General features: G+C 45.8%; 1 protein-coding gene across 1 annotated transcript in view; it reads left to right on the forward strand.

Annotated features, from left to right (window-relative positions):
* The window catches only part of MUC6 (mucin 6, oligomeric mucus/gel-forming), a 215,441-nt gene extending 199,468 nt beyond the window's left edge, over window positions 1–15,973 (forward strand). The window contains exons 21-26 of the mRNA XM_088471031.1: window positions 3,182–3,276; window positions 8,011–8,140; window positions 12,345–12,594; window positions 15,594–15,646; window positions 15,734–15,840; window positions 15,956–15,973. Coding sequence (XP_088327157.1) covers window positions 3,182–3,276; window positions 8,011–8,140; window positions 12,345–12,594; window positions 15,594–15,646; window positions 15,734–15,840; window positions 15,956–15,973 — 653 coding nt within the window. The remainder of the gene's footprint in view (window positions 1–3,181; window positions 3,277–8,010; window positions 8,141–12,344; window positions 12,595–15,593; window positions 15,647–15,733; window positions 15,841–15,955) is intronic.
* Window positions 15,974–16,561: the final 588 nt, after the last annotated feature.

Here is a 16,561-nt window from a genome sequence, read left to right on the forward strand (position 1 = left end):
TTGGACTGGAGTGTACTTTCGGGGGTTACAGCACCCTTTAACGGTCAAGCCAGCCGGCCCTTTACTTATGACACAGGGGCACTCTTGGCACTACTTTGTTGATGCACGTGCGGCTACTGCGCACACAATTCACAAACACAGAAAATAATTTTTTTTTAGGTTTGGACTGGAGTGTACTTTCGGGGGTTACAGCACCCTTAACGGTCAAGCCAGCCGGCCCTTTACTTATGACACAGGCGCACGCTTGGCACTACTTTGTTGATGCACGTGCGGCTACTGCGCACACAATTCACAAACACAGAAAATAATTTTTTTTTGGTTTGGACTGGAGTGTACTTTCGGGGGTTACAGCACCCTTTAACGGTCAAGCCAGCCGGCCCTTTACTTATGACACAGGCGCACGCTTGGCACTACTTTGTTGATGCACGTGCGGCTACTGCGCACACAATTCACAAACACAGAAAATAATTTTTTTTTAGGTTTGGACTGGAGTGTACTTTCGGGGGTTACAGCACCCTTAACGGTCAAGCCAGCCGGCCCTTTACTTATGACACAGGCGCACGCTTGGCACTACTTTGTTGATGCACGTGCGGCTACTGCGCACACAATTCACAAACACAGAAAATAATTTTTTTTTTGGTTTGGACTGGAGTGTACTTTCGGGGGTTACAGCACCCTTAACGGTCAAGCCAGCCGGCCCTTTACTTATGACACAGGCGCACGCTTGGCACTACTTTGTTGATGCACGTGCGGCTACTGCGCACACAATTCACAAACACAGAAAATATATTATTTTTTTAGCACTTGGGGGGAGCACCCCTGATGGACAGAGCACCCCCTGGACAACACTACAGCACCCCTTTAGGACTGGGACACTGCACAGGACTTTGGAACTGACTGCACAACACAGTCCAGCCAGCCCCTATGGACTTTGAAGTAGTGGACACAGCCCCTATTAACAACAGCAGCACAGCACAACACAGCCAGCCCCTATGGACTTTGAAGTAGTGGACAACAGCAGCACTACACTACACTACACTACACAGCACTAACTCCCACCCTCCCTCTTCACTGTCCACAGCCGAGTGAGAAAATGGCGCCGACGCGGGTACCTTATATAGGATCCAAAACCCGCGAGACTCGGAAGGCGGGATGATGACGTTTTGCCTCGATGTCAGATCCGAGTCAGGCGGGAAAAGTCGAGCCTGACTCGGATCGGACTCGGATCGGGGGGGCTCGGGGGGGTTCGGATTTCAGAAACAAATAACCCTATCACTTAATTTTTATAAAAATAGGTGAAAATCTTAATTTTCACCTACTTTTGTAGAGATTAAGTGATGATGATTAGAGCCCTATGACACAGAGGACCTATTTCCTTTCCCTGTGTGCTTTTCAGTAGGCCAGCCCACTATGTAAATTACAGAAGATTTGGCACTTTTCACAAAGACGATCTGCCAGTGTTTACGGAGTAAAATATTAATTGGCAAATGTCCTCACACCAGATATATCTTTAGATGGCAGTGACGTATGAACAACCATCATCTGCAGATATATCTTTCAGGTGTGTACCCACCTTTAGTTTCCTGCTGGAGTAGGTTTACAGCAGCTGTATTTGTTGGAAGGTAAACATGCTGTATCTTTGCGCAGCAGCATCTTGTAAATTCAAATAAAGAAGTTTATTACAATAATACAAAGCATATCTCGTACATACATTAGATCTAAGCATAAATTATTACACCATAAAAGTCCGGGGTAAAACACCACTGTCAGGGAAGGAACCACCGGCGTAATACAGAAGATGATGCTTGCGATCTATTTATGTGATAAATGAGGTGCAAGCTGTTTGAGATTAAATTAATCCCTTGTTGCAGCACATTCTTCACCCAGTCCTAGTTCACCAGTGGCTTGGCTGACCCAGATCACGCCTCTCTTCCCAAGTCTGCTCACTTGGGCTCGGTGGTATAGTTGACATCAGTTCACATTTCCTGGATATCATGAGTGTGGCCATAAAGTTGCATGCAACTGAGATGGGTTCTTATGCTGACATGCGGCAGAAGATAAGGCAACAGGGGAACCAGGCCACTCATGTGAACATGCGCTGTTACATTCGTAAACCCAGCTCATGTGCAGCACTACCTACAGCGGCGGTAAGTTTGTGTGCCCCCCTCAACCTCCCCTCCCCCCTCCACTCTCCGCTCACCCTTGTCCCGCACTTACCTGCCCACGCAGCAGCCTCCGGCTCCGTCCTGCTGGTCTGACATGTGGACTCCCAGCACACCACAGTACAGTTTAGAAAAAAAAAAAACTTTTCTTTTTTTTTTTTTTTTAAACTTTATTGTGTTCTGCTGGGAGAACACAGTGTGCAAGCAACCACCAGAGCCAGAGGGGGGACCAGAGCGCCGAAGGGAGCTGTGGGGGACCTGTCCAGATGACCGCAGGTAAGTCTCACCTGCTATTCGTCACCTCACAGTGGCGGATAGTACATCCATTAAATTCCGAAAATACATAATTTTCGGAATTTGATGAATACCATAATTTCCAATGAGTGTTCAAATTAACGCAGGGGGACTTAGCAAGGAGATATCAGTGATATCTCCTGTGCTAAGTGTCATCATGAATACTAAAATAACGTTATTTAAGGAAAATGTCCTTAAAAACTTTATTTTAGTGTTGATGAATAGGCCCCTATGAAATGTTTTGTAGTTAATGGTACATTTCGGACTGACAGTAATAATCAAGTGTCCAAGTGACGTCTCCAGCAAGTAGCAGCTCTAGGCATGTGCCTTGTGTGCCTAATGGGAATTCACCACTGAGGAGCCTGATGTCCACAATTTAAAAATGTTTGTAAAGACTTTGTAATAAAGATACAGGTCAGGGCATGTGGAGTATAAAATAACTTCATACAGGGAGTAAGGTACTGCTTGTGAAGAGTTAGGGGTATATTTACTAACGTGACAGTTTTTAGAAATGGAGATGTTGCCCATAGCAACCAATCAGATTCTACTTAACATTTAACTAGCACATTCTAGAAGATAATAGCTACAATATGATTGGTTGCTATGGGCAACATCTCCACTTCTAAAAACTCTCGCTTTAGTAAATATACTCCTTATAGTGCAAACTTGTTTTGTGTTTAAATGATCATAGATAGAATTTGTAACTACTTTCTTCTTTTCATCAGAAATATTTGCACAGACACACTGCTCTGCTCTGGTGAACACGGGAAGCGCATTTGAGATATGTCATTCATTTGTAGATCCGGAACCCTACTACAAGGTAAAAGTGACAAAGATTTATCTTTAGGGCAAATTGATGTTACTACTTCAAGTTTGTATGCCTCACCTCTGGGAGATCCCTGGAGGGCAGGACTAAATAGGACATTGGGGCCACCTCCAACCAACCCAGCTGCAGGGCACAATGCAGCAAATCGCCAAGTCACTTAGGGCTCTATTCATTAACATTATTTTTACTAAAATAAAGTGAAAAAGGGTGTTTTCACACCCATTTCACTTTATTTTAGTTTCACCTGTAGTTACTACAGGGCAATTGGAGTAGAATTAGTAAAATTCTACTCCAACCCCTAATATCACTTATTTTTAGAAACGCAGATCGCATTTCCCATAACGCGCGGGTCTGCGATCGCGGGGGGCGGGGCCTAGCGTCAGTGGGGGGTAGCAGCGACGGTGGGTCTGCGCATGCGCGGGCTCTTAGTCGCGGTATTTTTTCCGAAAATACCGCGACTAGAGTGCGGATGGGCTTTATCACAAGCTCTGTCCCTGCAAGGGATTTATAGTAAATCCCTGTGATATTGCCTGAATTCGCAATGCGAATTCACTCGGTAATATCACACTACAATCCACATTCAATATGCGGATTGTAGTAAATAGAGCCCTTAGTGTGGGCAGGGCTAAAAGAAGCAAATTTTTGCTCAGCTCACTCCCAAGACATCCTGGAGCAGCAGGCACGTGTGGGATACATAGTACTTTGACAATGTATTGTCCAACTAATCAAATTTGTAGTATCAAACCAACTGTACAGTTTAATGTCACTTAAGGGACTATGTATCAAGCCATTTTTTACATCAATTTATACAGAAACTACATGTTTCTACAATATTTGATGTAGTGAACCTATGTACTAATAGCTAAGCAGCTCCTGCATAGGGTTGAGTGATAACAAAAGCTATGCTTTTCGAAGTTTAGCACTGGTAGTTTTTACCAACTTCAGATGGCGTAAACTACTGTAAGCCTATGAGGGCTCCAGGGGCAGGCAGGGGCGCCGAGAGGGGGGGAGCGGGTACAGATTACCCGGGCCCAGGCTTCCTGAGGGGCACGGTGGGGGCCCGGGTCTGGCGCCACCCCCCCCCCTTCCTCACAGCAGCCCAGCACACAGTGTGTGCTGAGCTGCAGTGGGAGACTGCTCGTGGCTGCTGAACGCAGTCACAGCAGTCTCCTATGTCTGTGGGGGGGAGCGATCACCTTGATCATGCCCCCCCCTGGCTTTGAACCGGGCTGAGGGAGCTCAGAGTGCTCCCCCCTCCCCAGCACGCAGCGCCGCTGCAAATCTTTTTTTTTACCTTTTTTCAGGAAGGGGGCATGACCACGCCTCCTGTGATTAGGCCACGCCCCCTGTTACCCAGGTCCGCCGCGGCTCTTGGCATTCCTGGGGGCAGGAGAGAGATATGACATGCGCAGTGTCATCTTTCCCCCAGGGACGTCTTTCACTTCTGTGAAAGACTTCTCCTAAATGCTGGGGATATAACTCGTGGAGGCAGCAGTTACCGCAACCGCTGTCCCCGTAGTACATAGCCGGGGTATTTTTATTAAAAATCAAAATATCCCCGGCAGTACAGTGATTATTAGTACATAGACCTTTTAATTAGAATACACACAGGAGTAGATTGGGAACTTACAGTCCCGTGAAAATATTCTAAAAGTGTTGTAATATTATATGCATGGCCAAAATCTTTGTGGGAACGATCAAATTGCCTAGAGACAGATAGTGTATGTGCCACCTCACTGCAGGTGTGGGTGATTACTCCACACCACAGGAGTGGGTATTGCAACTCTGCAAGTGCCATTTCTATTCCTTTAGACCAGGGGTGGGGAACCTTTTTTCGTCCGAAGGCCATTTTAATATATATAACATTATTCGCGAGCCCAGTGCAGGCCACGCCCCCACCATGTGATCTCACACGGGGGCGAGATCACAATCTTCGGTGATTACAGCAATGCCTGGAGCATCCTGGGGATGCTACGGGGAGCTGTAAGGGCAGCGGTGTGACTGTCTGAAGTGTCCTAAGGATGCTCCAGGAGGCACTGCTGCATAGATTCTGGCTGTAGGGTGCCAATCTAGGCACCCTGCTAACCAGATGAGGCTAGCAGAAAAAAGCTCAGAGGAACACACCAAATGATTCCGGGGGCCTTATACGGCCCCCAGACCTGAGGTTCCCCATCCCTGCTTTAGACAGTGCTAGGTCAACCTCCAGCCTCTTTCCCTTGAAATACATTGATAGTGCTGGAGCATGCAGCTCCTGTATAAAGGCTAAGCAGCGTGAAGCTGAATATAAATCACCATAGGGTTGAGTGATAACAAAGATTTCTCCATGATACAGTAACTTGGACAGCACACAGGGGTCTATGTACTAAGTCTTAGAGAGAGATAAAGTGGCTGGACATAAAGTACCAACCAATCAGCTCCTAACATGTCACTTTACAGGCTGTGTTTAAAAAATGTCAGGAGCTGATTGGTTTGTACTTTATCTCCGTCCACTTTATCTCTCTCCAACGCTTAGCACAACGCTTCCAGTGACTACTCCAAAACAAAGAGAGCCTTCTAGTAACTAGATTCCTCTACTGAGGGTTAGTACTAATTAATAGTAATGTAAAACATTAAAATGTTGACAAATGTGAGTTACTGTGACAGTATTAATAAAGCAGTGATAGTAAACAGTAGTTATGGTGTATGCTGGCAGTTGTAGTATGCAGTAAATGAAAGAGAGATGTACGCCTTACAGTTACTTTTTATTACCATAGAACTGGTATATGGACATCTCCACTGTCAGACTGTTCCTGCAAAATTAACTGTCAAAAATATGACATTAACTGTTAAAAATTGGGGCTGTCCCACCAGAGTGGGCAGTAGACAGACAGTGATGCGGACCACCTGCTGCTGGTAGCCGCAATCTAGCTGCTGGTTGGTAAGACTTTGAAAAGATGGTGCCCCTGAAAAAGACAAAAATATGTATTATTTGATCTCCATTTAACAATTAGGCCTTTTTACTTCCAACTATCCCTAAAATTAAATGAACAGTATTCACATTTAATAAACCAGTCCTGCAATAAATTAATAGCAACTACTGTACAATAAATAATCTTCTTTCTCTACTCAGCCCCACATTCAGTCAATAGCTGTCCGGTTGTAGCCTAGGATCGGCCATTACTCACCTCAGCACCGGCTCCTGCTGACTTCTCAAGCGGTCAGACACCAGGTGCGGCGGCGAGTGACACGCTGAGAATTATACCTGGGGTCTGATAGGACATCCATGTGCTTGCTCCGTGATTTGGTTCCTGCGGTTACCAGCATGGGCGCAGCCATGACAGTCTACATCACCTGACTGCCCTTTAACCAACGGTAGCATTGGTTGCTGTCAGCTGACACTATCGTCCAATGGACTGCTACCTTAGGGTATTTAACTGGGCTCCAGACAACAGGAAGTTGGCTGTACAACATCATTACTTCCAGTGTATACTTGCTGTTGCAGCGTCCAGGTTCCAAGCTCCTTTCTTCCAGTAATACTCTTCTAGTGTTTACCTACGGTGTGTGTACTCAGTAAGTCATCCGAGTATTTTCCGCGGGTAATTAAATCTCCACATAGCACTTATTCTATAAGAGCCTGATTCAGAGAAGGACACAAATGCTATCACGACTGCGTTTTTGTATGCAGCAGCTGTGAGAGAATACTCGGGTGACGTACTGAGTACACACACATATACACCGTAGGTAAACACTAGGAGAGTATTACTGTAAGAAAGGAGCTTGGAACCTGGACGCTGCAACAGCAAGTATACACTAGAAGTAACAACGTTGTATAGGCAACTTCCTGTCGTCTGGAGCCCAGCTAAATACCCTAAGGTACTGTAGCAGTCCATTGGAGGATAGTGTCAGCTGACAGCAACCAATGTTACCGTTGGGTAAAGGGCAATCAGGTGATGTAGACTGTCATGGCTGCTCCCATGACGGTAACCGCAGGAACCAAATTACGAAGCAAGCACATGGATGTCCTAGCAGACCCCAGGTATAATCCTCAGTGTGTCACTCGCCACCGTACCTGGCGTCTGACCGCTCCAGAGGTCAGGGGAAGAAGCCGGCGCTGAGGTAATGGACAATCCTAGGCCGCAACCTGACAATAGCCTCCCAACTGCCCATGCAAAGGTAGAGGCTGTAATTACTTAACCACTTCAGTGTTAAGTAAAATTTTTAGTATGAACGATGAGTCTTATATCAGTGTTGGCTAAGGTAGAATGAAATTTCACACTGAGGGGAGAAAGAAAAGACAGAGTCTTTCATTCACGGAGGGATGGTTAGACAGGTCACAGGCGGGGCTGTCACACACTCGATTAATACAGAAAGGGATGCTGTCACGGTGGAGAAAGAGCAGGGACGGTGGAGAAAGAGCAGAGCAACAGATCAGATTGATCAGTGCAGCAAATTCAGAGAGGTGCTCATCAAGGGGGGAGAGGCCAGTCACTAGGAAGCAAAGCAATGTCAGGACTAGCATCATACTTCATGACATCATAGGGGACGCCAGTCTACCAGGAAACCTCCCAGAAACCTATGGCTAATCCACTCTGTCTATGAAGAAGTTTAATTTTATACTGGTGCAGTGGATACAGTAATGGATGCACTCTTCAGTTTTCCATTAATGTGAAACTACAAAATTATGTTGCCACAGTAAAGTCATATTCACAAGTGTATTGAAACTTTTACCACTGATATCCTGTATTTCAGAGATGTGTCTATGAAGGTTGCAATTACCAAGAGACTGTTAACTTTATCTGCTCTTCAATGGGCTCTTATGCCCGGGCCTGTGCAGCAAAAGGGCTCATACTGACAAACTGGAGAACTGTCACCAACTGCTGTGAGTAGAGATCATTTTGGAATATATACCAGGAGCGTGTTACAGAAAGTAAAGAAAATGAAGGGAACGGACAATACAATAAATCAGAGACATAACTTCTTAGAATTTCTGAACAAATAAAAATTGTCCCAACCTCCTTTTTCACATGTGGCACAATACAAGGCACATACAGTAAGCAAACATACAGTAGCTCTCATTCAGCAAGAATCCAGTGACATGAGGTGAGATCAATGGCTGGGGAGGCACACATGGAGATGGGCCTGAGTGCTGGGAGCCTGTCTCACCCCCTACTCACTGTAACTCTCCCCTCACTACACTAAGCTTCAGTGTCCATTGATTTTCCTACCTGCATCACTGTGTCCTCTCTTGCTGCTGCTGACTCAGCTCCAATATCTAAACATTGCAGTGCACTTCCTGGTCACATGACACATCCAAGGTGTCCATCAGTGCTCAAGGCATACCCCCCACACTCAGAGGCATGCCTCTATTAGCTCTCTTTCTGTGCAGCTTACTGCATGCGCAGTATGACAACAGAGGGACTACTGGGTCATAGACCTGGAAGTCCCTCATTCACAAAGGAGAGCTCTTACCAAGAGAGCTGTTCTTTGTGATTTTATTCATGCATATCGGAGTAACTAACGCAGCCATGCATGCGAAAGGTGGCGGGATGGATCGCATCCCGAATGCGATGAGTCATGCATACTGCCCCTGGTGTGGTATAGTTATAACTTACCTGGTCCGGTGGCTCCAGCAGTGTCTTCTTGGTCTGGCGGCTAGCTGATAAGGACTTCCAGCATGTCCTACGATGCTTCTGGCAGTGACTATATATAACGCCTATCTCTGACCCCTAACCCTATACTTTCCCTTTGTGCTGATCCCTAACCCCCCCCCCTCACAACCTAAAAATCCAGTCCGTGCAGAATGTTGACCATGTGAACATTTTGCAGAGGTGGACAAGTTGCATGTCAAGATTTCAACAATGTCGACATCATAACTGTCAACTATGTGGCATGCTTGCCAACTCTCCCTGATTGTCGGGGAGACTCCCTGAAATAGTAACAATCTCCCTGTCTCCCTGAAGAGTCCAGCAATCTCCCTGATTGCACCTTACCCCCATTATGTAGCTCTTATATTAAAGAAAGAAACAGAGATATATACATTCAAATGGGATCATTAGTATAATTTCCCTGCATTGGTTATAAGGCACAAAGGGGGTCATTCAGACGCACTCGCGAGCGGCAGTACGCGTGCAAGTGGGTCGATGTTCCCCACTGCGCATGCGCACGACGGAGGGAGCTCCATCGTGCGCATGCGCGAGACCCGGCGAGCGACGGGCTTTCCATCGCTCGGGGTCTCGCACCAAAGGGGGCGTGCTGTCGATGTTGATTGACAGCACGCCCCCTTTGGTGGGCGTGCCGGGGGCGTGCCTGCCAGACGGAGGCGTTCCCATGGGAACGCCTACCATCTGAAGCCGGCCCCACTGACATCACTAGTGATGTCAGTGGGAGTAATTTTGGCTCTGATAGAGCCAAAATCACTCCTGGCCTTGCGGCTGGGAAACCCGACCGCAGGGTTTCCCTCGCAAGTGCGATGGTCAAGACCATCGCGACCATCTTTTTGCACGCTCGTATATGCTGTGGGTGGTGACCCACAGCTATACGAGCGTCCAGGAGGACGCTCCATTTTAATGGAGGAGGGCCCTGATTCAGAGCGAGCGCTCTGGTCAGAGCGTCCGGCTCTGAATCAGGGCCAATGATCCCTATGGCTACATGTATTTTCTGAAAAGTATAAGTGTGTTTTCATAAACAAATAGATCTTACTAACTGCTTTGTGTCTCGTTTAAACTTAGATGTAAGACAATTTTATGACACGCCTCTCAGATGTAGCAGTACACGCCCACCTTACCGCCGCGCTCATAGGTGCAGCACAGATGGTGTAATGGTTAGCGTTACTGCCTCACAGCAATGAGGTCATGGGTTCAATTCCCACCATGACCCTAACTGTGTGGAGTTTGTATATTCTCCCTGTGCTTGCGTGGGTTTCCTCAGGGTACTCCGGTTTCCTCCCACACTCCAAAAATATACTGGCAGGTTAATCGGCTCCCCTCAAAATTGACCATAAGTGTGTATGTGTGTGAGCATGTGGTAGGGAATATAGGGCCTGATTCAGAGCCGGACGCTATTTGCACTCGCTCGTTCAGAAAAAGGGGCCGGATATTTAAATAGAGCGCTCGCTCTTTGCGGTCTCTTGACGCCTCTAAGTCTGAGCGAACGAAACATGCGCTCGCTATTTTTTTAAAAACGCCCCCTGGCCGCTCGCATCCTACGTCATTTCCGCTATTTATTAGATTAATCGAGTACATCGAAAGGCGTATGAACTGCTCGCAGTGCTTGTGGTAGGATTTTCCTACTGCAATCATGCGAACAGTTCAGGCTAAGAAACAACCAAGTGACGTGGTCGCTGACGCTGCTTTGTTAATTATACACACCCTTAAAACGCCCGTTTTGACCGTTTGGCACGCCTGCGTTCGGATCTCCACTCCCCGTTTTCAAGCACCTTCCCCTGTTACCACCCACAAACGCCTCATCCTGTCACTCAAAATAGCAGGCATTCGCTATTTTGCGAGCACACAATTTCCGGCCGCAATGACTGGTTCGCGCATGCGTACTACAACCCATACGCATGCGCAGTTGTGCGAACATCGCTCGGAGCGAACGAGCGGCCGCTTACGAGCGGCTCTGAATCAGGCCCATAGATTATAAGCTTCACTGGGGGAGGGACAGATGTGAATGGCCAAATATTCTCTCTGTAAAGCGCTGCGGAATGTGTGCGCTATATAAATAACTGGTAATAAATAAATAGGTGTTACTTTCACAATCTCCCTGAAATACTTTTTCAAAGTATGGTATGTGGTATCTGCATTGTAAATGTCAGGATTTTGACTGCATCCTTAATGAATGCACTTGCCGCACAAACGAGTGCATGACTTCACAAAACTGCATTCTGCGCCTTCAGAAAATCACCCAATCAAATTTTAGGATAATACAAGTTAAAAAGGTGTTCACTGTGTAAGCTGGTAATTGAATCACCATTCAGTGTTTTGGCATTATACCAAAAATCTAATTACCAATTGGCTTTAAAGTTTGTTTGAGAACTACACCAATGCCATGATTCAGAGCTAAAAGCAAATAAAAAAAAGAGCAAAACAGGAGCATTTTGCTCTTGGAACAAACCATGTTGCAATCCATGGGGTGCAAATGCATATATGTCCTTTGCATGCTGGGAAAATACTCACTGCTTTTGCTTGTAGAAAACAAATACAGGGTAACTTTGTTTTTAGTTACACTGAAATTTAGAATTAAACTAGTACATGTCCCTCCCAAATCTTTCTGCACACTTTAATCTGTCCCAGCTGTAGTGCAATATGAAGGTGCAAATTGCTCTATTTTTGCCCTTTTTTTATTTGCTCCTAACTCTGAATGCATTCCCAGGATTTTAAAGAGAAAATATACTTTGATTATACATTTTAGGTAACTTTTTTTATCTATTTAGGTTTTATGTATCATAATGGTTATCATTGCTGCCTCTCAGCTCTGGGACCATGGGTCAAATTCTGACCAGGGCAATGTATGTGAAGTTTGTATGTTCGCCCCGAGTGTTCCAGTTTCTGCCAAATGGGCCCTATTAGACTGTTATAGTACTCAATACAGCAATGCCATCTACTTTCCATTCTATGACACAACAGAAGAATTAGGGGTCCATTTATTAACAATCGATCTGGGTGTGATATTAGCGCCCATGATTGCATTGCAGTTGCGCCGAGATGTAATAAAGAACACTCGCATTCCGAAGCTTGGTAAATCTGACAGGATCGCATCCCCCATACAAACCTATGGGGGTCGGGGCTGCTTTTGGAAACAGAGGGACCGCAACAGATAACGGATATATCTGCTTCGATCCCTCCATATTACATTTTAGGGGATACTTATTATTTTTCGTGTATCCCCTGAAAAGGGGTGTTTTCAGGGAATATACCATAAATATTAAATGATAAATGGGCCCCTTAGCTTTCAAAAGTGTCATTGAACATAAATGTGGATTTGAAAGGCAGATAAACTGTACAAAATAAATGTATATTGTTTCCAAAAGAAGCACATTTCCCACATCTCATTTAAGGTTCAATTCTAATTTATTTTCTCCCCAGCTATTGAGTGCAGTGGTAACCAGACCTACAGTTATGATACCAGCGCCTGTGGTCGGACCTGTCTGTCGCTCTCCAATGTAAAGTTGGAGTGTTACCCCAATGACATCCCAATCGAAGGTTGTAATTGTCCTCTGGGGTATTACTTGGATAACAAACAGCAGTGCGTACCAAAGTCACATTGCCCTTGTTACCTGAATGAATATACTATCATCATGCCAAATCAGCAAACAGTCTTCAATGGACTTACTTGGTAAGGAGTAATATAATTATGACAACACTGATGAAACATAGATCAATGATAGACAATCTTCACTATCCCAGCAGTTAGTAAGCATTTCTCACATGGTTCTCAGCCAGCCAATAACTGCCAGGGGATCATTGGAGATGTAAGCGGATATTTATGAAAATCCAAACAAAGATTATTGTCTAAGAAAAGGTCTCGAAACCAGCAGAATTGTTTTTCCATCAGTTTTTCTAATTGTCCCCCACACATACCTCATCAACTTTCATGCCAAATTAGAATTAGGAAATATTGGGCCTGATTCAGAGCCACTCGTAAGCGGCAGCTCGTTCGCTCCGAGCGATGTTTGCCCAACTGCGCATGCGTACGGATCATTATACGCATGCGCGAACCAGTCAGTGCGGCCGAAATTCATGTGCTCGCAAAATAGCGAATGCCTGCTATTTTGAGTGACAGAATGAGGCGTATGTGGGTGGTAACAGGGGAAGGTGCTTGAAAACGGGGAGTGGAGATCCGATCGCAGGCGTGCTTAAAGGTCAAAACGGGCGTTTTAAGGGAGTGCATAATTAATCCAGCAGCGTCATTGACCACGTCACTTGTTTTTTTTTAGCTTAGAACTGCTCGCAAAATAGTGGTTGAAAAAACCAACCACTAGAATAGCGAGCAGTTCAGACGCTGTTCGATGTACTCGATTAATCTAATAAATAGCGGACATGACGTATGGTGCGAGCGGCTAGGGGGCGTATTTTTCAAATTTACGTTCGCATGTTTTGCTCGCTCGTTCAGACTTAGAGGCGTGAACAGACCGCAAAGTGCGAACGGTTCATTTGAATAGCCACCCCTTTTTAGAAAACGAACGACCGCAAATAGCGAGTGGCTCTGAATCAGGCCCATTATCCTATGTCTAACAATATCAGACATTATACATACATATCTTGTGTATTTCCTAACCATGTTTGCTTAGACAGGGCCGTAGCTAGGGTAGTGTAGCCGGTGCCATCACACAGGGCACCACAGGTCAGGGGGTGCTGTTTGGGCCTGTCAAATTTCTGTTTATTATCATTCTTGCTTGTAGCTTCCTCTTATTTCATCCCCAGCATCTCCTGGCCTCTCCTATCTCTTCCCTGGCCCTTCCTCATGAGGCCATTCCACTTTTGTGGGTGCATTATGTCCCTTTGAAAAATGAGGGGGGCGCCAATGCTCTTTCTGGTACAGGGCACCAAAAAGTCTAGTTATGGCTCTGTGCTTACAGCATATTCACATGAAACAGTGAGAGTATCCTGTAGCAGAGAAGAGAGTATTCTGTAGCAGAGAAGAACATGTTAGATGATGCTGTCGGACACATACTGGATGTCATTTACAATCAAAAGTAGTGCGTAATAACATCATTGTTACTCTGATTGGCTGAGCTGCATAGATGCCTGCAGTTCACACTAGTATGTACTCTGGGGGTGATTCAGTAGTGGATGGAATTGCAAAGCTGCACACAAATATGCAAATGCAGCAAGATGTGTCTGACACCCCCTGCTGCATTTGCGATCCCAGCAATGCAACCGAGGTCATAGGCTGGTATAACCATTACTCAGGCTGGCCGGCTTGCAAGACCAGGAAACTGCATCCGTGGATACAGCCCCTGGCCCCCGTTTCCAGGAACGCCGGCCATTCCCGCAGTGCCCCTTAAATGCTTCCGCCTGTCAATCAGGCAGAGGCATAGCAGGAACAGCGTGCAATCTCACAGGACCCATTCTGCACATGAGCAGAACAGGTCCTGCGCACGCGCAGATTCCCGATAATCGGGAATCTACGTTCAGCATTGCACTGAATTAGCCCCTCATTTATATCAGGCATGCATCACATACACTTATATACGTATTCCCCTTTAGGTGTCAATAAAACATGTACAACTCTCCATTTTGTGTACAGAAATATAAAATTGGGAAAACACACATACAAAGACATTGTGGGCCTCATTCTGAGTCAGACGCAGAATCACGCGCCTTAGCATCTGTTGGAGGTCGCCCGTCTGCTACTGTTTGCAAATGCCTGTACAAGCTCTTTTCTTGATGCACATCCATGCAGCCAAATGTACAATTACTGAGACGCCCACTTTTAGCGCCCATGCACACTGTAATACTGATTGGTACTGACTTACACGCAACCATTGGTCACACCATCAAAACTATAGGGCAGGTGCAGTTTCTCTGTCTGACCACAGCCTCCTATACTTGTGTCTGTGCTTCTGTGAATGCAGCCACTTGTAATGACCCTCCCATGGCACTCCCATAATACGCCCACTGAACGGACCATTTTTGGCATTTCTAGCCACCTCCCAGTCACCGCTCAGAAACACCCATCAGTTTTCCACAACTGTTTCAATCGCAACAGCGCCTTTGCAGACAAAAGGTCATGCCCCCTTTCACACGCGAGGTATGCATAAGTGAGACAACGGGAGTCACCATACCCCTTGACGCCTCTGCAACCATGCTGTATGTGTGCATCCTCCTATTTTTCGGGCACGTGTAGAAAGATTTTGCTTATTTTACTCTAAGCAAACTGTCTTAAGTTCAAGTCGGCATCAGCCCCTTAAGAAGCAATATTATGTATCTAAGTGCAGTGGTGTCCCTCCCTGTGGTTACACACATGGTGGATAGGATTGTAGTGCGCGCGGTGGCAAAAAGGGGGCATGACCTCATGGGTAGGGGTGTGGCCTCACGAGTAGGTACATGGCCTTGTGGCCCAAACTCCCGTTTTAGTCACTCCAGGAGGCCTGTGGATGCAGATTGCCCCCGGGGACCACTCTGTGTGCAGTGCCGGCTCCTTCACTGTGTCAGGAGCTGATTGCTGCACATAATGCTACCGTGCAGCACCCGTCTCCTGGCACTGAAGAGGAGTCGGCACTTTGGTATCACCCCTTGGCGAGTGACACCTAGGTGCTGCCCGCGCCCCCCTTGTAAGTCTGTAGTTTTAGTAAGCCAGGTTTACTTTATTATTTTATGTCTGTTTTGCAGTTATTGCATCAGTGGAAGACTAAGCTGCATTGGAAGGAAATCTTATTTTGCAGGTACTAGCCTACTCCCTTTGCCAATTTGTTTTATTATTATTATGTTTCATTTCATTTGTTTCATCTCTCTGCTTCTCTCTTCTTAAGAAACTTGCATAGCCCCAAAAGTCATGAAAACTTGCGGGTCCCTGTCTGATAAATATGGAGCTGCTTGTGCCCCTACGTGTCAGATCCTGGCTACTGGCATCCGCTGTGTAAGTTTCATCTCAATGTTTTGGTTTTTTGGACGCCACATTTTTAAGATAAATCACAGGTGAGTGCCCACCTGAGGTAGTAACAGAGATGACGCTCTTCCCATTTCTTACACAGACTACCATAAACAGTTAAAGAAGAATTCTGTGAACTTTAAAGATTATTATTGTAGCTTTTAACCATGAGCATGTTTAGCGACAAGCTAATTACCACTAATTTACACTTTTGCCACAAGATTTTGTTCTTTAAAACTAACTTTAATTTTGCTCCCTGGCAAAATTGCCTCAGTTACAGTAGCCCCCTTGTGGGCACCCCCTGACAAAGCGTCTTCACAACTTACCAATGGTTTCAAGGCATCTACCTCCCCATTTCTTTTGAATCATACACAGTTCCATATTACAGATGACTTAACATCCTGTTTCCATATATTCATTTGTTATTTTGTTGGGTATGGGTTGCCGGCACAGGAGTAGCGAGGGTGGTTCCAGTGGAGCATTAGCTCCAGGCTCCAAAATGGACAGAGGGTGCCATCCAGGTTTCCGGAATTTATGGGGCGCTGGACAGTATGACAGCCGCCTGTTAGTTTTATCTTGTTTGTTTGCTCTATATCCTAAATAAGTTGTGGATTTTAGATCTGTTTCTACATTGTCTCCCCTCCAGCCCTTCCTCCTCTGTGATCATCTTCTGTTACCTCCCCTTTTCCTGTCAGGTTGATTACATTCA

This window comes from Taudactylus pleione, unplaced genomic scaffold, assembly GCF_031769625.1.
Source record: "Taudactylus pleione unplaced genomic scaffold, aTauple2 ptg000109l, whole genome shotgun sequence".
In the NCBI taxonomy this organism is placed as follows: Eukaryota; Metazoa; Chordata; class Amphibia; order Anura; family Myobatrachidae; genus Taudactylus; species Taudactylus pleione.